The sequence below is a fragment of the Sphaeramia orbicularis genome, unplaced genomic scaffold (assembly GCF_902148855.1).
Source record: "Sphaeramia orbicularis unplaced genomic scaffold, fSphaOr1.1, whole genome shotgun sequence".
NCBI classification, from domain to species: Eukaryota; Metazoa; Chordata; class Actinopteri; order Kurtiformes; family Apogonidae; genus Sphaeramia; species Sphaeramia orbicularis.
Genome location: NW_021941653.1, coordinates 27,501 through 49,951, shown reverse-complemented (window position 1 = coordinate 49,951; position 22,451 = coordinate 27,501). Strand labels below are relative to the sequence as shown.

Sequence of the window (22,451 nt, the reverse complement as noted above, 5' to 3'; positions counted from 1 at the left end):
CCTGTTAGACCAGTGTCCCCCCTTTCAGTCCAGTGTCACCCCTGTCAGACCAGTGTCCCCCCTGTTAGACCAGTGTCCCCCCTGACAGACCAGTGTCCCCCCTGTCAGTCCAGTGTCCCCCCTCTCAGACCAGTGTCCCCCCTGTCAGACCAGTGTCCCCCCTGACAGACCAGTGTCCCCCCTGTTAGACCAGTGTCCCCCCTGTCAGTCCAGTGTCACCCCTGTCAGACCAGTGTCACCCTGTGAGACCAGTGTCCCCCCTGACAGACCAGTGTCCCCCCTGACAGACCAGTGTCCCCCCTGTCAGACCAGTGTCCCCCCTTTCAGTCCAGTGTCACCCCTGTCAGACCAGTGTCACCCTGTTAGACCAGTGTCCCCCCTGACAGACCAGTGTCCCCCCTCTCAGACCAGTGTCACCCCTGTCAGTCCAGTGTCCCCCCTCTCTCTGCTCAGTCTCAGTTCGTCTCTTTTCTTCTTCCGTCTGTTTCGTCCTCCTCTTCTCGTCCTCTTTGTCGTCATCATGTGATCGTGCAGGTGAATCCCAGAGTTAATCCCACCTGCAGCGTCAAAAAGCGTTTGATCGAGTTGAATGGAGTTATTTGTTTGCAGTCTTTGCTAAATTCGGGTTTGGTGAAAATTGTATAGCATGGATACGTCTTCTTTATACACATCCTTGTGCTAACATTACCACCAATAACATTCAATCCAGTTATTTTTTGTTAAATAGAGGTTGTAGACAGGATGTCCCCTGTCTCCCCTCTTGTTTGCACTCACAATAGAACCCTTGTCTATTTATTTGAGGAACTCTCTCACCTTTAATGGCATTATCAGGACGTGTACAGAATTCAAGCTATCAATATACGCCGATGATTTATTGCTATATGTAGCGAATCCAGTCAAAGCGTGCCCAGCTATTATCTCATTTTTTCATAGATTTGGACTTTTTTCAGGGTATAAAGTTAATGTTACCAAAAGTGAATGTTACCCTGTCAATAAATTAGCTATGCAACTTTCCCAATCTGACATTCCTTTCAAATTGAGCCCTTCAGGATTTAGGTATCTTGGCGTTAACATAGCCAGATCTTTCAAATCTCTTTATTTGGAAAATGTTTCTCCCCTTATAGCTGAGATTAAGGCAGACTTTCAAAATGGGTTTCCCTCCCACTTTCTTTGATTGGGAGAATAAATACAATCAAGATGAATGTTCCACCAAAATTTTTGTTTTTGTTTCAGTGTTTGCCTATATTCTTACCAAAAAGTATTTTTTTTTTTTTTTTTTTAAAACACTGGATTCAACTATCTGTCATTTCTTGTGGGATGGCAAAACACCCAGAATCAGACAAAAAGTTCTTCAGAATTGTAAATCCTATGGCGGCCTCTCTCGGCCTAATTTTCAATTTTATTATTGGGCCGCAAACATAGTTAAAATAGCATTCTGGTCCAAGTCAACTAATAAACCTTGGTGTCAACTGGAAACACAGTCATGTCCCCTTGTCTCTCTTTCTGCCTTATTAACTGGCCCAATCATAGCAAATCCCTCTGGCTTTACCTGTAACCCTGTAGTTATTGCTACCCTTAAGATATGGTTTCAATTCAGGAAAGAGTTTAAATTTACTGCTCCCACGGTTTTAACCCCACTGTTCAAAAATCCTGTGTTTAAACCTGCATTTACTGATCCCACTTTCTCCTTATGGCAAAATAAGGGACTGAAATGTTTTAAGAATCTCTACAAGGAAGGGGTATGTTGCTCTTTCACAGACCTGGTTACTGAATTCAATCTTCCATCCTCCCATCTATTTAGATTTCTCCAGGTGAGGAATTGTGCAAAATCTCTATTCTCCAACTTCCCCCACCTTCCACCTGAACAATCATGGGGTGAACTCTTGCAACTTAATTCTTTACATAGGTCTTTAATTTCAAAAATGTATAACACTATTCAGTCATACAGGGCCAGATTAACACTTCATTGTACCCTGGGCAACAATATTCAAGGGCCCCATCATCACAACCCCAGGATCCCTATAATCTGGCAAAATACACAATAAGTTCCAGGAATATATGTAAATATACCCCATACTTCAATATCTAACTATCATCAAATGCATTTTGATGTACAAATGTGTAAATGCTCGTAGAACTATAAGTGCACCACTATAGCCTCTTGTCAAGGCCACTCACTTGCATATGATGATATGAAAACAAAACACATTAGCATCAGTATAATCTAAAATTGATCCACTACATTAGAAAGAGAGAGAAGTGTCCTCCATTTTCACAAAAAATAAATAAGAAACCATTTCCAAAGTATCCAGTATATATTTAAGAACACTTTTTGCCAACACAAATGTATTGAATCGTCAGAAAAAGCCCACAGACAAAACACAAACATAATCTGATAGACTCAGATATGAATTTGAACTCTTTCCCTCCAGAGCATTTTCCAGTGAGTTGGTACCAGCGCCAGCCTTTTTGGTCATTTTCACTAATCTTTGGAGGCTGACTGAAAATGTTGTGTTAGGAGTATGTGAACACTGAATACATCAAAAGAAAGAACAGAACTTCAACTTTTAAACACAAAAAACGATTTTATTCTATTTTCATTCATTCGTGAGATATGAATATTTGAATATTGGTCATTTTCAGGAAAAAAATGAATTTAGAGCAAAAAACTGAGAAAATTGAATTTTTTCAAAGACATTGATTTTCAAGATAAAACTGATTTCCTATTTACATTTTTGACTCTTTCTTCTTTACCAACAGTAACACTGTATTCAAAATCACAAAATAAAATAATTATAACAACAATAATAATAACAAACAGGAGATATCCCATCATTCCACAAAATGTTAGTGGAATCCACACCAAACTTTAGACCAAACATCTTCTAAAGCACCAGGTTCCTTCTAAACTTTACACTTTGACATACATCAGTTATAAGTAACAACATATTAGTTTAGTTTTTTGATATAAACACTTCAATATTCCTCATTTTCAAGAAAAAAAGAAACAAATTCACTAAATACTGTAGATTTCTGGCCTTTGCTTGGCTGCACCATGTCCTCCTGTTGGACCACCTGCTGTGTTTGATCTGTAAATAATTATATGGACATGTAGTTATTTATCTTTGGATGAATTTATGTATTTATTTATTTATTTCATACAAAAGCTAAATCAAACAGTGTCTTACCTCTGTCCCTGCTGACATTCTACAGCTGAATCTGTTCTGTGTCCTCAGTCTGAATCTGAACTCACTCTAACAGATGAACACTAGCTGCCCTTTATCTTGTCCCACGTCTGGTTGTCTGTCTTCTCCTTGAATGTCCACTAGAAATGTCTCTTCTCTCTTCCTCCTGTCTGTCATTTTTTCTGTGTCGCTCCGTGACCCCCCCCCCCCCATCTCCGTGTCGGACCTGAGCCGCTCCGTGTTTCCCGTGTTCCGTGTCCGTCTCCCTCACCTTCTGTTTCTCCGTTCCTGTCTCTAAATGGTTCTTCTGTAGCTCCATCACATATTGAACTGTCAGACTCTGTCTCCATAATCATCTTTAAGGCTTTTGAAACTGCGTGCGGTTCCTGCACAGTCTGCATTTCCTCATTCAGTGACTGCCGCTGGGTGCGTTGCCATGGGATACGGAGACTCCAGTGCGAGAACGTTAAACCCGGTCCTTCATTTATCCGAAAAAACTGCTCAATTGTTTGTTTTTGGACTAAGGAAAGTATTTCACATGATCCGCAACAACTTCAACTATAGCATAACAGTGAAAACACGCAGTGACGGAAAATCTCGTCATTGGCGAAGAAAGAGTTAAACAGAAATCCACTTGTCACCTCAGAATTCAACAAGAGAGTAAAAGTAAGTGCAATGTAAACATCGTTTTGATTCGCGTACGTATGTCGCATAGTTCTTGACGTCTCACATCCCGCTCAGTGCACGCACGTTGATTTGCGTCACAGCTGATTTGCTTTTTGGACTGACCAATGAGGAGAGGGTCTCAGCTCACGGTCACAGACAGCAGGAGCAGGGTTTCTGTGCAGTGCAATGGCTCCGGACAGCGGACAGTTTCATTTATAAGCAAAAGATAACCAGATATTTTCATTATGCCCGAGCTACCCAGGGCCCTTCAGACATCGCGGGCCCCTGGGCAATTGCCCAGTTGCCCATATGGTTAATCCGGGCTTGAGTCATACGATGGTTATTTAACCTCCAATATAAAAGAAACTTGGGAGCGTGAATTAGGACTGGTTTTTGAGGAACACTGGTGGGAATCTGCATTGAAAGTCATTCATAAAACATCTATTTGTGCCCGTTTGACTTTAATACAGTTCAAAGTTGTGTTTAGATGTCACTATTCAAAGACAAGGCTGGCTCAGATCTTTCCAAATACAGTAGATATCTGTGACAGATGTGGAGGCTCACCCTGCAATCTCACACACGTGTTTTTTTCTTGTCCAGCCCTGACAAATTTTTGGTCAATTTATTTCAACACCATGCCCAAGGTATTTTTGAAAACTATTGCCATTTCACCACACTTTCCAATTTTTTTCTCCCGGAAGAGTATACTCAATACTCTGTAAAAGAGTAAGAAGTGATAGCTTTCACCTCCCTGATTGCTAAACGCCACCTCCTCCTTAATTGGTAATCTACAATAGCCCCCTCCAATACACAATGGATTAATGAAGTTATGTCTTTTTTAAAAGTAGAGAAAATTAGATATTTGAAGCGAGGAAACTCGAACCAATTCTATAATAAATGGCAAGTGTTTTTGGATTTTTTTTGAGACAATGTAATTCCCTTTCCCCTCCCCTCCCCTCCCCCTCCCCCTTTTTTTTTTTTTTTTTTTTTTTTTTAAATTTAGTTATTAATTATTTACTTATTTTCTTATATTTATGTCAGTAGTTTAAGTATATTATTCAGACTATGTTTTAGTTTATTTTTCATTATATTGTTTGTCTGGTTTTATTGTTATTTGTCACAAACAAAAAAAAAAAAAAAAAAAGCAAATTTGAAAGTAATGATGTTGACAAACCTGGTTAATGTTGACATCAGGGTGCCATGGTGTTGGCACATATTTTTTTGTTATCTTGTATGCATACCAATAAAAATATGAAACAGAGACACACAGAAGAACAACAAACACACAGACACCACATCCTACTGTTAGAGCAGCACAGCCACCACCAGAACCAGAACCAACCAGAACCAACCAGAACCAGACCCTGGACCCATCAGTGCCAGTCCTTCCATCTGAACAGGATGTGATTTCAACCACATGAAGAGACAAGGACCCAGAGTTCACTGGGTGATAAATGCATTTAATCTCATATTCATGTCTGTGGAACATTTATCAGTCGGTCCAGGAGCTCATCGACTCCACCCATTGTCCTCACAATGTCCTCTGGTGACTCGGGTCAGGACGGGTCAGGACGGGTGAGGACGGATGAGGACAGGTGAGGACGGGTGAGGACAGGTGAGGACAGATGTGGACGGGTGAGGACGGATGAGGACAGGTGAGGACGGGTGAGGACAGGTGAGGACAGATGTGGACGGGTGAGGACAGGTGAGGACGGGTGAGGACAGGTGTGGACGGGTGAGGACAGGTGAGGACGGACGTCAGCAGCTGTTGGACCAGAGGAAACCCACAGTCTGTGACAGGATGAGACTGTATCTGACCGTCTTCTGTCTCAGTGTCTTTTGAGAATGGAGGAGTTAAAGACAAGTTGAAGACTTTGATTTCCTGACATGATCCCACATGAACCTTTATCTAGTTTATCTGTGATCAGACTGAGGACCCATAGAATGAACTAATGTGTGACGGACACTAACACTAACTATACATTTACCTGGGGGGCTGATCCCAGTCACCCCTGTTAGACCAGTGTCACCCCTGTTAGACCAGTGTCACCCTGTTAGACCAGTGTCACCCCTGTTAGACCAGTGTCACCCCTGACAGACCAGTGTCACCCCTGTTAGACCAGTGTCACCCCTGACAGACCAGTGTCACCCCTGACAGACCAGTGTCACCCCTGTCAGACCAGTGTCACCCCTGTCAGACCAGTGTCACCCCTGTTAGACCAGTGTCACCCCTGTTAGACCAGTGTCACCCCTGACAGACCAGTGTCACCCCTGTTAGACCAGTGTCACGCCTGTCAGACCAGTGTCACCCCTGTCAGACCAGTGTCACCCCTGTTAGACCAGTGTCACCCCTGACAGACCAGTGTCACCCCTGTTAGACCAGTGTCACCCCTGTTAGACCAGTGTCACCCCTGACAGACCAGTGTCACCCCTGTTAGACCAGTGTCACCCCTGTTAGACCAGTGTCACCCCCGTTAGACCAGTGTCACCCCTGTTAGACCAGTGTCACCCCTGTTAGACCAGTGTCACCCCTGACAGACCAGTGTCACCCCTGTTAGACCAGTGTCACCCCGTTAGACCAGTGTCACCCTTGTTAGACCAGTGTCACCCCTGTTAGACCAGTGTCACCCTGTCAGACCAGTGTCACCCCTGTTAGACCAGTGTCACCCTGTCAGACCAGTGTCACCCCTGTCAGACCAGTGTCCCCCCTGTTAGACCAGTGTCCCCCCTGTTAGACCAGTGTCACCCTGTGAGACCAGTGTCACCCTGTCAGACCAGTGTCCCCCCTGTCAGACCAGTGTCCCCCCTGTTAGACCAGTGTCACCCCTGTTAGACCAGTGTCACCCCTGACAGACCAGTGTCACCCCTGTTAGACCAGTGTCACCCCTGTCAGACCAGTGTCACCCCTGTTAGACCAGTGTCACCCCTGACAGACCAGTGTCACCCCTGTTAGACCAGTGTCACCCCTGTTAGACCAGTGTCACCCCTGACAGACCAGTGTCACCCCTGTTAGACCAGTGTCACCCCCGTTAGACCAGTGTCACCCCTGTTAGACCAGTGTCACCCCTGACAGACCAGTGTCACCCCTGTTAGACCAGTGTCACCCCGTTAGACCAGTGTCACCCTTGTTAGACCAGTGTCACCCCTGTTAGACCAGTGTCACCCTGTCAGACCAGTGTCACCCCTGTTAGACCAGTGTCACCCCTGTTAGACCAGTGTCACCCTGTCAGACCAGTGTCACCCCTGTCAGACCAGTGTCCCCCCTGTTAGACCAGTGTCACCCTGTGAGACCAGTGTCACCCTGTCAGACCAGTGTCCCCCCTGTCAGACCAGTGTCACCCCTGTTAGACCAGTGTCACCCTGTGAGACCAGTGTCACCCTGTCAGACCAGTGTCACCCCTGTTAGACCAGTGTCACCCCTGTTAGACCAGTGTCACCCCTGTTAGACCAGTGTCACCCCTGACAGACCAGTGTCACCCCTGTTAGACCAGTGTCACCCCGTTAGACCAGTGTCACCCTTGTTAGACCAGTGTCACCCCTGTTAGACCAGTGTCACCCTGTCAGACCAGTGTCACCCCTGTTAGACCAGTGTCACCCTGTCAGACCAGTGTCACCCCTGTCAGACCAGTGTCCCCCCTGTTAGACCAGTGTCCCCCCTGTTAGACCAGTGTCACCCCTGTCAGACCAGTGTCCCCCCTGTTAGACCAGTGTCCCCCCTGTTAGACCAGTGTCACCCTGTGAGACCAGTGTCACCCTTTCAGACCAGTGTCACCCCTGTTAGACCAGTGTCACCCTGTCAGACCAGTGTCACCCCTGTTAGACCAGTGTCACCCCTGTCAGTCCAGTGTCACCCCTCTCTCTGCTCAGTCTCAGTTCGTCTCTTTTCTTCTTCCGTCTGTTTCGTCCTCCTCTTCTCGTCCTCCTTGTCGTCATCATGTGATCGTGCAGGTGAATCCCAGAGTTAATCCCACCTGCAGACCCTGTTTATCCTGATTTGCATATTTAAATGTGGGCGTGGAGAGGGAGGAGTCAGGTGCTCCAACACATGCGCTCAGTTGCAGCTGATTGGATGAATAAAGGCAGTGTGTTTGGATTCAGGCGTACGCTCAGGTTTGTTCATCTGGATATTTTTCTTTGTACGGACTTTTCTGGATTTAAGCGTACACCAGGTTTATGTATGAAATCCACACAAGTCTGTGAACATGAGGGTCCAGGTGAGTATATTAAACACACTCTAACCCTGTGGGGTCCAGGGTCGGTGTAGGCGTGGTGCAGTGGTGTGTACCTTATAGTCGGTGCAGTGGTGTGTACCTTATAGTCGGTGTAGGCGTGGTGCAGTGGTGTGTACCTTATAGTCGGTGTAGGCGTGGTGCAGTGGTGTGTACCTTATAGTCGGTGTAGGCGTGGTGCAGTGGTGTGTACCTTATAGTCGGTGCAGTGGTGTGTACCTTATAGTCGGTGTAGGCGTGGTGCAGTGGTGTGTACCTTATAGTCGGTGCAGGCGTGGTGCAGTGGTGTGTACCTTATAGTCGGTGTAGGCGTGGTGCAGTGGTGTGTACCTTATAGTCGGTGTAGGCGTGGTGCAGTGGTGTGTACCTTATAGTCGGTGCAGGCGTGGTGCAGCTGGACCGCTGGGTGGTTCTGGTGGACTCCCTCCAGGACACACAGGCAGCAGACTGGGACTCGGTCCTGGAGGCAGAACACCTTCAGCTCCTCCAGGTGTTCCCTACACTTCAGAGCCTGGGGGTCCGGGGTCACCTCCACCACCGTGTGTCCCCTGAGGGCCCACCTCTGCTGGTGCAGCTGGACGTGGGCCGTACACAGAGACGCATCACAGGTGAGACAGGTACGCACCGCCAGAGACACCGCAGGATGGAGACAGTGGTCACAGGGGACGGAGAGGGGGACACAGGAGGGGACGGAGGGGGGGGGACAGTAAGGGACGGAGGAGGGGCTGGAGGTGGGGACAGCAGCGCTGACTCTGGCCTGGAGGACGGAGTTGATGTCCAGGGGGGGTTTGGATGGCAGGAGGACCTGACACTCAGGACAGAAGAAGGGTCCTTCCACAGGTCTGTCCACAGGTCTGTCCACAGGTCTGTCCACAGGTCTGTCCACAGGTCCGTCCACAGGTCTGTCCACAGGTCCGTCCACAGGCCCGTCCACAGGTCTGTCCACAGGTCCGTCCACAGGCCCGTCCACAGGTCTGTCCACAGGTCCGTCCACAGGTCTGTCCACAGGTCTGTCCACAGGTCCGTCCACAGGTCTGTCCACAGGTTTGTGCACAGGTCCGTCCACAGGTCTGTCTGAGTCCCACACTGTCTGGATGCAGCTCAGACAGAAGTGGTGTCCACAGCGCAGAGACACCGGGTCCACAAACCAGTCCTGGCAGACAGGACACTTCAGAGCGTCCCCTGGGTCCATGGCTGTGGTTGAGCTCAGACTGCAGCTGTGGACGCACACCAGGTCCTGGTCCTGGTTCTGGTCCTGGTCCTGGTTGTGCTCAGACTGCAGCTGTGGACGCACACCAGGTCCTGGTCCTGGTCCTGGTTCTGGTCCTGGTTGTGCTCAGACTGCAGCTGTGGACGCACACCAGGTCCTGGTCCTGGTCCTGGTTCTGGTCCTGGTTGTGCTCAGACTGCAGCTGTGGACGCACACCAGGTCCTAGTCCTGGTCCTGGTTCTGGTTGTGGTCCTGCTCCTGGTTCTGCTCCTGGTTCTGGTTCTGGTTCTGGTCCTGGTACTGCTCCAAGTCCTGGTTCTGGTCCTGGTTGAGCTCAGACTGCAGCTGTGGACGCTCACCGGCCTGAGGGACATGAATGTTTGATGAAGCCATTTCCACGGCAACAGAGTCACATGACTGAAGATGAACTGATACCATTGACCTGCAGTTTGACACCATGGACTGAGCAGGAACACAACAACACAACAACAACAATACACACAACAACAATACACACAACAACAACAACAACACAACAACAACAATACACACAACAACAACAACAACACAACAACACAACAACAACAACAACAATACACACAACAACAATACACACAACAACAACAACACAACAACACAACAACAACAACAACAATACACACAACAACAACAACAACACAACAACAACAACAACAATACACACAACAACAACAACAACAACACAACAACAACAACAAAACAACAACAACAACAACAATACACACAACAACAACAACAACACAACAACAACAATACACAACAACAACAACACAACAACAACAATACACACAACAACAACAACAACAACAACACAACAACAACAATACACACAACAACAACAACAACACAACAACAACAACAACAACAATACACACAACAACAACAACAACAACACAACAACAACAACAATACACACAACAACAACAACACAACAACAACAATACACACAACAACAACAACACAACAAAAACAACAACAACAACAACACAACAACAACAACTGGTCCTGGTTCTGCTCCTGGTTCTGGTTCTGGTCCTGGTTCTGCTCCTGCTTCTGGTCCTGGTTCTGGTCCTGGTTCTGCTTCTACTTCTGGTTCTGCTCCTGGTCTGGTCCTGGTTCTGTTCTGCTCCTAGTTCTGCTTCTGGTCCTGGTTCTGGTCCTGGTCCTGGTTCTGCTTCTGCTCCTGGTTCTGGTTCTGCTCCTGCTCCTGGTCTGGTCCTGGTTCTGCTCCTAGTTCTGGTTCTGGTCCTGGTTCTGGTCCTGGTTCTGCTCCTGTTCTGATTCTGGTCCTGCTTCTGGTCCTGGTTCTGGTCCTGCTTCTGGTTCTGATTCTGGTCCTGGTTCTGGTTCTGGTCCTGGTTCTGCTCCTGTTCTGATTCTGGTCCTGCTTCTGGTCCTGGTTCTGGTCCTGCTTCTGGTTCTGGTTCTGATTCTGGTCCTGGTTCTGGTTCTGGTCCTGGTTCTGCTCCTGTTCTGATTCTGGTCCTGCTTCTGGTCATGGTTCTGCTCCTAGTTCTGGTTCTGGTCCTGCTTCTGCTCCTAGTTCTGGTTCTGGTCCTGCTTCTGCTCCTAGTTCTGGTTCTGGTCCTGGTTCTGACTCCAAACTGTTTTTCCATTCACTATTTTTTCATTAGGTTTTTTTTTTTTTTTTTTGGTCAATCACTCAACTTTATTTATAAAGTATTTTAAGAACAACCGCAGCTGAAACAAAGTTCTGTAGAAAAAACTCAAATCCTAACTATATAAATGATATAAAGCAATAAAACCAGTATAATCAGTCAGACCAATAAAACCAGTATGAGAGCAGAGCTTCATTCTGGGTCAAAAACCAAAAGGAAAAATATGTTTTAATTTAGAAATATTTTCAGCTAATTATTTTTCATCTTTTATTTTTATTGAATTTTGAGTCATATGTTATTTCACGCTCTTGTTATTATTATTTGCATTATTTTAAGTCTTTTTATTTCATATTATTTTCTTTTCTTTTTCTTTTCTATATTATTTTTTCTAAATTATTTGACTTCCATCCTGTCTGTGTTGTCATGTTCCGCCTTTTCCTACGTACTTTTCCTACGTGCATCAACAGTTTTTACGTACGTACATTCCTTACTGCGTGAACGTATCATAAATCGTCCGTACCCGTGTGTCCTGAATACCGTAGTACCTCACTTTCCGACCAACGTGGGCTGTGGATGTGGCACAGGCTCCTGCTGACTACGTGTCTGTGTTTTCACTTCTCCCTCCAGTGTTTTCGTGGTTAATTCACCCGGTGTTTGACGCGGACAGGTATGAAATGTACCTTTTAAACGCCACTTAAGTCGGTTTTGTGGTGCAGGTCTGAGTTTAGCTAGTGCTCAGTGGCTAATGTGAGCTAATGCTAACTAGCATCATGTATGTTTTGACCGTGGTTTCAGACATTCAGCTTCAGTTTGTTTCCCGGAAAATTAACTTGGAAATCCAAGGATTTAATGGTAGAGTTTTAACATGTGAAGAGCAGTAACTTTGCCGTTTGTATCTTTCAGATAGTTTCCTGTAAACAGTTTTATCTTCAGTCGGTCAGTGTGTCAAGTTGACTTCTGATCAGCTCACATTCAAATCCAAACAGTGACTGTTTCTAGTCACTGGTGTCATTTTAACCCTTTCATTCATACTGGTCACTCCAGTGGACAGTTATTCTACAGCTGTTCTCTTGTTTATTCCTGGGTTTTGTTGTTTTAGTTCCATATCAGCCAACACAGCACCATCCCATAATACACAAAACATTCAGACCATTACTGGAACTTTATGTTCTTGTCCAACTCATGTTAGTTCAGTTCCACATTCAGCCTAATATGAAATAAAGTGGGCTGGACCAGTCAAATAATATAAATAATAGGATAAGAACTTAGAAATAATGTCAACTCCAAAGTTTTTTCTCTGTTTTTGAGTGAAAAAAGTAAAATTCCGTCATTAAAATGTTTACATCTACGAATCGTATTTGAACGTAACATGAACAAATATGAACAACCTGAAAATTCTGAAGAAAAATAAGTGTAATTTGAACAATATTCCACCTCAGTTTATCATTTATACATGTACATGCCAATGTACAGATCACAGTGGATCTGCAAATACACACAACATTTAATAACAGGCAGAATATTGTTCAAATACTACAGACTTCTCTTCAGACATTTCAGGTTGTTCATATTTTTTGTGGAAAGCCAGTCTGTAAATGTCAACATTTTTGTGTAATTTTACTTTTTTGACACTAAAACAAAAAGAAAAAAATAGCTTTTTGTTTTTCATTATTTCTAGGTTATTATGATAGTATTTGACTGGTCTGACCCACTTTAGATTGAACATCCTTGACTGATAATATCTTCAGTGTGATTTTTACATTTCACAAATTCATCCCGCAGGTTGGACTGGATCCTTTGGTGGGCCACTTTTGGCCCCCGGGCCGCATGTTTGACACCTGTGTTCTTGATAAACCTGATCTGCCGTAACATGTTTGAGTGTAAATCAATTGCTAATTGTTTTTAGACTGTAATTAACAGTTTTCTTAAACAAAAAGTTTTTTTTTTATATTAGCTCCATGAAGTAAGAACTAGTATTAGAATATTTTAAAATGTGAGAAAACATCAGATTAGCTGCATAAAAATGTTTTTATTTCATAGTTTTCACACAGTTTATCACTTTCTGATATTGTAATTTAGATTTGTGTTTCTTTGCTTCAAAAATTAAACACATGGTGTCCAGCTTAATGGGCATTTATGGACCCCCCCCCCCCCCCCCAAAAAAAAAAAAAAAAAAAAAAAGGTTCACTAAGAGACTTTCAGTCGCATTGTTATTTTCATGCCAAAAGAGGAATACAAACACCCAGGTAAAAAATCTTGACAAAGGTTCTCATAATTCATGCATGAAAGGGTTAATATTTGGTCCTGTGTTGTAAACTGTAATGCACACACCAATAGTATCATAATGTGTTATTATTGTAGTTATAACTGTAGATTTTACTGGATCAAAGTTGAAGTAGAAGTGGAATAAAAGATCTTATCTTCAAACAAATCAGATATTTTACTGATAATGTGTTCAAAAAACAATATGAGTCAAGAAATTTACAATTATCAAGTCAAAACAGCAGGTTCTTCCTTTTTTGGAAACTGCTAAAAAGAGATTATTTAAGTTTTTTTAATAGTGATTTCAGCCGTCATCACTGACTGCACTTGTACGGATAGATTTATTCATATTATAAATAACATTTTCACTGTAAATGCTACAGTGGTGCAACGAAGAGGGAAAACTCATGTCCCACATTGAAAAAACGAATTTATAATAAATGTTATATAATTTTAGATCATTATTATTACTATAAATGTTGCTAAATCTATAGAGAAGTCAGACCTGATACAAAAACAAAGACACAAATGGCAGAAGATGTTTCACTGGAAATCAACGACTTATTCAGTCATTTTAGTTTTTGTAAAAAATCAGTTTAATTCCCACTGATTTGATGCTCAACATTAGAGGAACCTTGTGTTTACTGTTACTGAAGCAGACAAACATTAGTTCACGTTTGGAAACTCAGACAAACCTACATGTATTTAATTTACACCCTAGAGTTTATGAAAACATTGGTGGAGCTCATGATAAAAAACCCTTTGTGTTCCTGTGAAACTGAACAGCTGCTGTTTTAATACTTGTGTTTGGTTCCATCTTCACTGGAACCCCTGAATGCACCTCTGCTCAGAACCAGAGATGGAACCATATGAAAATGTCATATCACAGTTATTGTGACCAAAATGATCACAGTTATCATTATTATCGTGGTATTGTTGAAATTGTGCTCAAAATGTTCAAAAAGTAGTAATACACACACTGAAATAATTTAACCAAGTTGTAATTTAAAAAAAAAAAGAATAAAAACAAAAATAATAATAATAATAAAATAAAACAAAGTAAAAGGCACAATGTACTTTCTGTGGCAGAAACATTCAAATATTAACATGTAAACATCGAACATACAAATGTGCTTTAAAGATGGAACATGATGAACATTGTTTGATCATTTTCCAGATCAAGTTTGACTTTTTAGTTTCTTTTTCAGACATAGATAGATAGATGAGTTTTCACAGTGCAGTAATCAAACATGGTTATCATGATAATTACACTTTAAACAGTAATACTGACGGTCACACTTTTTCCCGTGGTTTATCGTTCTACTGGTAATGCTTCCATCGCTGCTCAGACCTCTGACGGCTGGAGGTCCAGGTGCTTCACACTCACCTGTGGCTGTTCTCTGCTCCACCCACAGTGTTCCTCAGGTGTCGGGCCATGTTCCCCAGGCTGGCCTTGGGCCGTCTCCTCCCGTCCAGAAGCCGGCGTCCACATGTGTGTCCCGCCTCCATCAGAACGTTCTCCCAGGCCAAGTGTAAGTGTCCTGTTCCCTGTGGTGTTCCTCCAGACGGCTCTCAGATGCAGGTCAGGGCTTAAATCCACACGCTGATCTCGTTCACAGTCTCACCTCCACGTCCGCATGGGAAGTCTTTCATCCACCGCAGTGAGCTGAAGCAGGCCAAACGCATCGTGGTGAAACTGGGCAGCGCCGTGGTGACGCGAGGAGACGAGTGTGGACTGGCTCTGGGACGACTGGCCTCCATCGTAGAACAGGTAGGAGCACAGAGAAGCTCCGAGCATTCTGTTAGGAGCAGAGTCTAATGCAGCTGGGGTAGGGTTCTGAAGTCAGGAAGAGGAGGATGAGGAAGAGGGTCTGATGGGACTGTTGATAATGGGTACAGTTTAAAGAAACAGGACTGAACCATCTGAGCTGTTTGAACTAAACATGAGTGATGGACAGAGGCTGCACTTTTATGTGAGAATATGTATTATTACCTCCGCCAAGGAGGTTATGTTTTTGCCAGGGTTCGTTTGTTTGTCTGTTTGTTTGTTTGTCTGTCCGTTAGTGTGCAACATAACTCAAAAAGTTAAGGACAGATTTGGGTGAAATTTTCAGGGTTTGTTGGAAATGGGATAAGGAAGAAATGATTAAATTTTGGTGGTGATCAGGGGTGGGGGGGCCCACGGGGGGGGGCCACTGATCAGCCTTGGCGGAGGTCTGCGCTCTCCGAGTGCTTCTAGTTCATATAGAGTTTATATGATTAGTATTGTTGTTGTTATTATATATTCATATGATTTATTTTGTTTGTCTTTTGCACTATCTTTATGCTGCACTTTTTTTTTTCTTGCACTTCCGTTGAGGCCTTGATCAATTTCCCCATTGTGGGATCGATAAAATCTAATCTAATCTTAATTTAATCTAATGTAATGTAATGTAATGTAAGATAATGTAATCTATGTTTAGAAGATTTTTTGAATTTCTTTCACACAAGAAACTGAAGCCTTGAAGTCTCCTCAAACGGATTCACCTGATTAAATGAAGTAAAATGAAATTAAATTAAATGAGATTAAATTCAATTCAATTCAGTTAGATTAGATTACAGTGTCTTGGGCAGAAATGGAGGAACAGGGTGTGTTTAAAAACCAATAAACCAAATAAACAGGGTGTGGAATATTCCAGTGGGCATAAAAGGCATGTGCATAGCACAACAGCATCTAGAGCCTCCTGCTGCCCCCCCACCCCCGAAAAACTTTGGACCTGTGGGGGCGGGGGGGTATATGGTATGCAGTATTGATTAGATTCCATTGGTTTAGATTAATTAAATTAGATTCCATTGGATTCCATTGTCTTAGATGAGACGTTATTGATCCTACACCAGGAACATTCAGTGTTGAAGGCCTCAGCAGAATGAAGTGGAAGAAAACTAAGGACAGAGCACAGACACAGCACATGTCCAACACAGCAACCCAACAGAGCAGCAAGAGTCCAAGTGTCCAGACTGTGGGACGGACAGACACACGGTCCAGCTGACGGACAGACACACGGTCCAGCTGACGGACAGACACACGGACCAGCTGACGGACAGACACACGGTCCAGCTGACGGACAGACAGACGGTCCAGCTGACGGACAGACAGACGGTCCAGCTGACGGACAGACACACGGTCCAGCTGACGGACAGACAGACGGTCCAGCTGACGGACAGACACACGGTCCAGCTGACGGACAGACACACGGACCAGCTGACGGACAGACAGACGGTCCAGCTGACGGACAGACACACGGTCCAGCTGACGGACAGACACACGGACCAGCTGACGGACAGACAGACGGTCCAGCTGACGGACAGACAGACGGTCCAGCTGACGGACAGACAGACGGTCCAGCTGACGGACAGACACACGGACCAGCTGACGGACAGACACACGGTCCAGCTGACGGACAGACACACGGACCAGCTGACGGACAGACACACGGTCCAGCTGACGGACAGACACACAGTCCAGCTGACGGACAGACACACGGACCAGCTGACGGACAGACACACGGTCCAGCTGACGGACAGACACACGGTCCAGCTGACGGACAGACAGACGGTCCAGCTGACGGACAGACCGACGGTCCAGTTTAGACCCAGACAGGGCAGTCCTCTGCTGGGGTGTGAACTGTCCATCTGCTGGTTGAACCTGTGGGTTTAGATCCAAACAAACAGCTGACGATGGTCTGCCTTTGGTCCTGTGGTTCTGCTGGAAATGGACCAGTTCTGGTGTGAAGAACTGAAATGTAGAGCTGAGGTCTAGGTTTAGGTTTAGGTTTTATCAACTGCTGCATTTCATTGGTCATTTAGTCAGAACCTTGTCCCAGTGTTTCACATGCCCCTGGTTCTGATGAGAACCATCAGAACGATGGTTCTGATGGTTCTGTGGGTTCTGATGGTTCTGTGGGTTGTGATGGTTCTGTGGGTCAGGTGGCCATGCTGCAGAACCAGGGCAGGGAGATGATGATCGTCACCAGTGGAGCCGTGGCTTTTGGGAAACAGAGGCTGAGACATGAGATCCTGTTGTCGCAGAGTGTCCGCCAGGCGCTGCATTCTGGGCAGAACCAGCTCAAGGACATGGTGAGTCGTCCCATCAGAACCTCCTGAGTCCACCTTTATTCAGAACCCTAACCCTAATCCAGACCACGGATAAATAAAGGACAGTTGTTTGTGTTTCAGTCGGTTCCGGTTCTGGAGGCCAGGGCGTGCGCCGCCGCCGGACAGAGCGGTCTGATGGCGCTGTACGAAGCCATGTTCACCCAGTACAGCATCTGCACGGCACAGGTGGGTCTGGACCCGGCACAGGTGGGTCTGGACCCGGCACAGGTGGGTCTGGACCCGGCACAGGTGGGTCTGGACCCTCACACAGGACCATAGAACCTGGGACTGACCGGGTCCTGTAGGACCAAGCAGGTCCTTTAGGACCACAGTCAAATGGACCAGAACCAGGTTCACCGGTACTGTTTTAAGCCCTTATAGAACACGTCCTCCATCACACACCTGTACAGTGTCACTGCTGTTGTGTCCTTTTCTTTGTTCCAGACCTTGTGTCCCATATGGAATAACTGGTCCCATATTTGACTCTGACTCTGACTGGCACTGGGTCTTTTCTGATTGGCTCAGTCCCAGTTTGACTCTGTTGGTTTGACTCTTGGTTTAACTCTGCTGGTTTGACTCTGGTGTTTTGGTGCAGATCCTGGTTACTAACCTGGACTTCCATGATGAGCAGAAGCGTCGGAACCTGAACAGTACGCTCCACGAGCTGCTGCGCATGAACATCGTCCCCATCATCAACACCAACGACGCCGTGGTCCCGCCCCCTGTTCCCAGCAGTGACCTGCAGGGGGTCAATGTGGGTACTGACAGCTGCAAGGCATGATGGGTACTGACAGATGCAAGGCATGATGGGTACTGACAGCTGCAAGGCATGATGGGTACTGACAGATGCAAGGCATGATGGGTACTGACAGATGCAAGGCATGATGGGAAGGAAAGCTGAGGGTGGACAGCAGTGTGGATGTGCAAACCTGGTGCAGTAACACCACTAACTCCAGTAACACTACTAAAACCACTAACACCAGTAACACCACTAACACCAGTAACACCACTAACACCAGTAACACCACTAACTCCAGTAACACCACTAACTCCAGTAACACCACTAACACCACTAAAACCACTAACACCAGTAACACCACTAACACCAGTAACACCACTAACTCCAGTAACACCAGTAACACCACTAACACCACTAAAACCACTAACACCAGTAACACCACTAACACCAGTAACACCACTAACACCAGTAACACCACTAAAACCACTAAAACCAGTAACACCACTAACACCACTAAAACCACTAACACCAGTAACACCAGTAACACCAGTAACACCACTAACACCACTAAAACCACTAACACCAGTAACACCACTAACACCAGTAACACCACTAACACCACTAAAACCACTAACACCAGTAACACCACTAACTCCAGTAACACCACTAACACCACTAAAACCACTAACACCAGTAACACCACTAACTCCAGTAACACCACTAACACCACTAAAACCACTAACTCCAGTAACACCACTAACACCACTAAAACCACTAACACCAGTAACACCACTAACTCCAGTAACACCACTAACACCACTAAAACCACTAACTCCAGTAACACCACTAACACCACTAAAACCACTAACACCAGTAACACCACTAACCCCACTAAAACCACTAACACCAGTAACACCACTAACTCCAGTAACACCACTAACACCACTAAAACCACTAACACCAGTAACACCACTAACTCCAGTAACACCACTAACACCACTAAAACCACTAACTCCAGTAACACCACTAACACCACTAAAACCACTAACTCCAGTAACACCACTAACACCACTAACACCACTAACACCACTAACTCCAGTAACACCACTAACACCACTAAAACCACTAACTCCAGTAACACCACTAACACCACTAAAACCACTAACACCACTAAAACCACTAACACCAGTAACACCACTAACTCCAGTAACACCACTAACACCACTAAAACCACTAACACCAGTAACACCACTAAAACCACTAACACCACTAAAACCACTAAAACCACTAACACCAGTAACACCACTAACACCACTAACTCCAGTAACACCACTAACACCACTAACTCCAGTAACACCACTAACACCACTAACACCACTAAAACCACTAACACCAGTAACTCCACTAACACCAGTAACTCCACTAACACCACTAACTCCACTAACACCAGTAACACCACTAACACCACTAACTCCAGTAACACCACTAACACCACTAAAACCACTAACACCACTAACTCCAGTAACACCACTAACTCCACTAAAACCACTAACTCCAGTAACACCACTAACACCACTAAAACCACTAACACCAGTAACTCCAGTAACACCACTAACACCACTAAAACCACTAACTCCAGTAACACCACTAACACCACTAAAACCACTAACACCAGTAACTCCAGTAACACCACTAGCTCCACTAACACCAGTAACACCACTAACTCTAGTAACACCACTAACTCCAGTAACACCACTAACTCCAGTAACACCACTAAAACCACTAACTCCAGTAACACCACTAACTCCACTAACACCACTAACTCTAGTAACACCACTAACTCCACTAACACCACTAACTCCAGTAACACCACTAAAACCACTAACTCCAGTAACTCCAGTAACTCCAGTAACTCCAGTAACTCCACTAACACCACTAACACCACTAACTCTAGTAACACCACTAAAACCACTAACACCAGTAACACCACTAAAACCACTAAAACCACTAACACCACTAAAACCACTAACACCAGTAACACCACTAACACCACTAAAACCACTAACTCCAGTAACACCACTAACACCACTAAAACCACTAACACCAGTAACTCCAGTAACACCACTAACTCCACTAACTCCAGTAACACCACTAACACCACTAAAACCACTAACACCAGTAACTCCAGTAACACCACTAACTCCACTAACACCAGTAACACCACTAACTCTAGTAACACCACTAACTCCAGTAACACCACTAAAACCACTAACTCCAGTAACACCACTAACTCCAGTAACACCACTAACTCCAGTAACACCAGTAACACCACTAACTCTAGTAACACCACTAACTCCACTAACACCACTAACACCACTAACACCAGTAACACCACTAACTCCAGTAACACCACTAACTCCAGTAACACCACTAACTCCAGTAACACCACCTACTCCAGCAACACCACTAACTCCACTAACTCTAGTAACACCACTAACACCACTAACACCACTAAAACCACTAACTCCAGTAACACCACTAACTCCAGTAACACTACTAACTCCAGCAACACCACTAACTCCAGTAACCCCAGTAACTCCACTAACTCCAGTAACACCACTAACTCCAGTAACACCACTAAAACCACTAACTCTAGTAACACCACTAACACCACTAAAACCACTAACACCAGTAACACCACTAACTCCAGTAACACTACTAACTCCAGCAACACCACTAACACCACTAACTCCAGTAACCCCAGTAACTCCACTAACTCCAGTAACACCACTAACTCCAGTAACTCCACTAACTCCAGTAACCCCAGTAACTCCAGTAACACCACTAACTCCAGTAACACCACTAAAACCAGTAACACCAGTAACTCCACTAACTCCAGTAACTCCACTAACTCCAGTAACTCCATTAACTCCACTAACACCATTAACTCCACTAACACCATTAACTCCACTAACTCCACTAACTCCAGTAACTCCAGTAACTCCATTAACTCCAGTAACTCTATTAACTCCAGTAACACCAGTAACTCCAGTAACACCACTACCACCATTAACTCCAGTAACTCCACTGTCTCCAGTAACACCACTACCACCATTAACTCTAGTAACTCCAGTAATACCATTAACTCCAGTAACTTCAGTAACTGCAGTAACTCCATTAACACCAGTAATTCCACTAACTCCACTAACACCATTAACTCCACTAACTCCACTAACTCCAGTAACTCCATTAACTCCATTAACTCCATTAACTCCAGTAACTCCATTAACTCCATTAACTCCAGTAACTCTATTAACTCCAGTAACTCCAGTAATACCACTACCACCATTAACTCCAGTAACTCCACTGTCTCCAGTAACACCACTACCACCATTAACTCCAGTAACTTAAGTAACTGCAGTAACTCCATTAACACCAGTAACTCCATTAACTCCAGTAACTATAGTGTAATGTTTTGATTTCATAAATTCATCCCATGGACCGGACTGTACCATACCAGACTGAACTAGACTGGACTGGACTGGACTGGACTGTACCGTACCGTACCGGACTGGACCGTACCGGACTGGACCTTCTGGTGGTCAGTGTTGGTCCGTGGGTCATATGTTTTCTGTGCTTTCATTGTTTTTTCGGCCTGTAAACATCCCCTTCTCTCTTCTTTTCCTTCTCTGTTCTTTTCCTTCTCTGTTCTTTTCCTTCTGTTCTTTTCCTTCTGTTCTTTTCCTTCTCTGTTCTTTTCCTTCTGTTCTTTTCCTTCTCTGTTCTTTTCCTTCTGTTCTTTTCCTTCTGTTCTTTTCCTCCTCTTCTTTTCCTTCTCTGTTCTTTTCCTTCTGTTCTTTTCCTTCTGTTCTTTTCCTTCTCTGTTCTTTTCCTTCTCTGTTCTTTTCCTTCTGTTCTTTTCCTTCTCTTCTTTTCCTCCTCTTTTCCTTCTCTGTTCTTTTCCTCCTCTTCTTTTCCTTCTCTGTTCTTTTCCTTCTCTCTTCTTTTCCTCTTCTTTTCCTCTTCTTTTCCTTCTGTTCTTTTCCTTCTCTGTTCTTTTCCTTCTCTCTTCTTTTCCTCCTCTTCTTTTCCTTCTCTGTTCTTTTCCTCCTCTTCTTTTCCTTCTCTGTTCTTTTCCTTCTCTTCTTTTCCTTCTCTTCTTTTCCTTCTCTGTTCTTATCCTCCTCTTCTTTTCCTTCTCTCTTCTTTTCCTTCTCTTCTTTTCCTTCTCTGTTCTTTTCCTTCTCTGTTCTTTTCCTTCTCTCTTCTTTTCCTCCTCTTCTTTTCCTCCTCTTCTTTTCCTTCTCTGTTCTTTTCCTTCTGTTCTTTTCCTCCCCTTCTTTTCCTTCTCTGTTCTTTTCCTTCTGT

General features: G+C 44.7%; 1 protein-coding gene across 1 annotated transcript in view; it reads left to right on the top strand.

Moving 5' to 3' along the window:
• The first annotated feature begins 11,498 nt into the window (after positions 1–11,498).
• Positions 11,499–22,451, top strand: part of LOC115416717 (delta-1-pyrroline-5-carboxylate synthase-like) — a 29,364-nt gene continuing 18,411 nt past the window's right edge. Inside the window, exons 1-6 of the mRNA XM_030130564.1 lie at positions 11,499–11,615; positions 14,626–14,742; positions 14,830–14,981; positions 17,177–17,326; positions 17,426–17,530; positions 17,940–18,098. Of these exons, the coding sequence (XP_029986424.1) occupies positions 14,646–14,742; positions 14,830–14,981; positions 17,177–17,326; positions 17,426–17,530; positions 17,940–18,098 (663 nt within the window). The 5' untranslated portion in view covers positions 11,499–11,615; positions 14,626–14,645. The remainder of the gene's footprint in view (positions 11,616–14,625; positions 14,743–14,829; positions 14,982–17,176; positions 17,327–17,425; positions 17,531–17,939; positions 18,099–22,451) is intronic.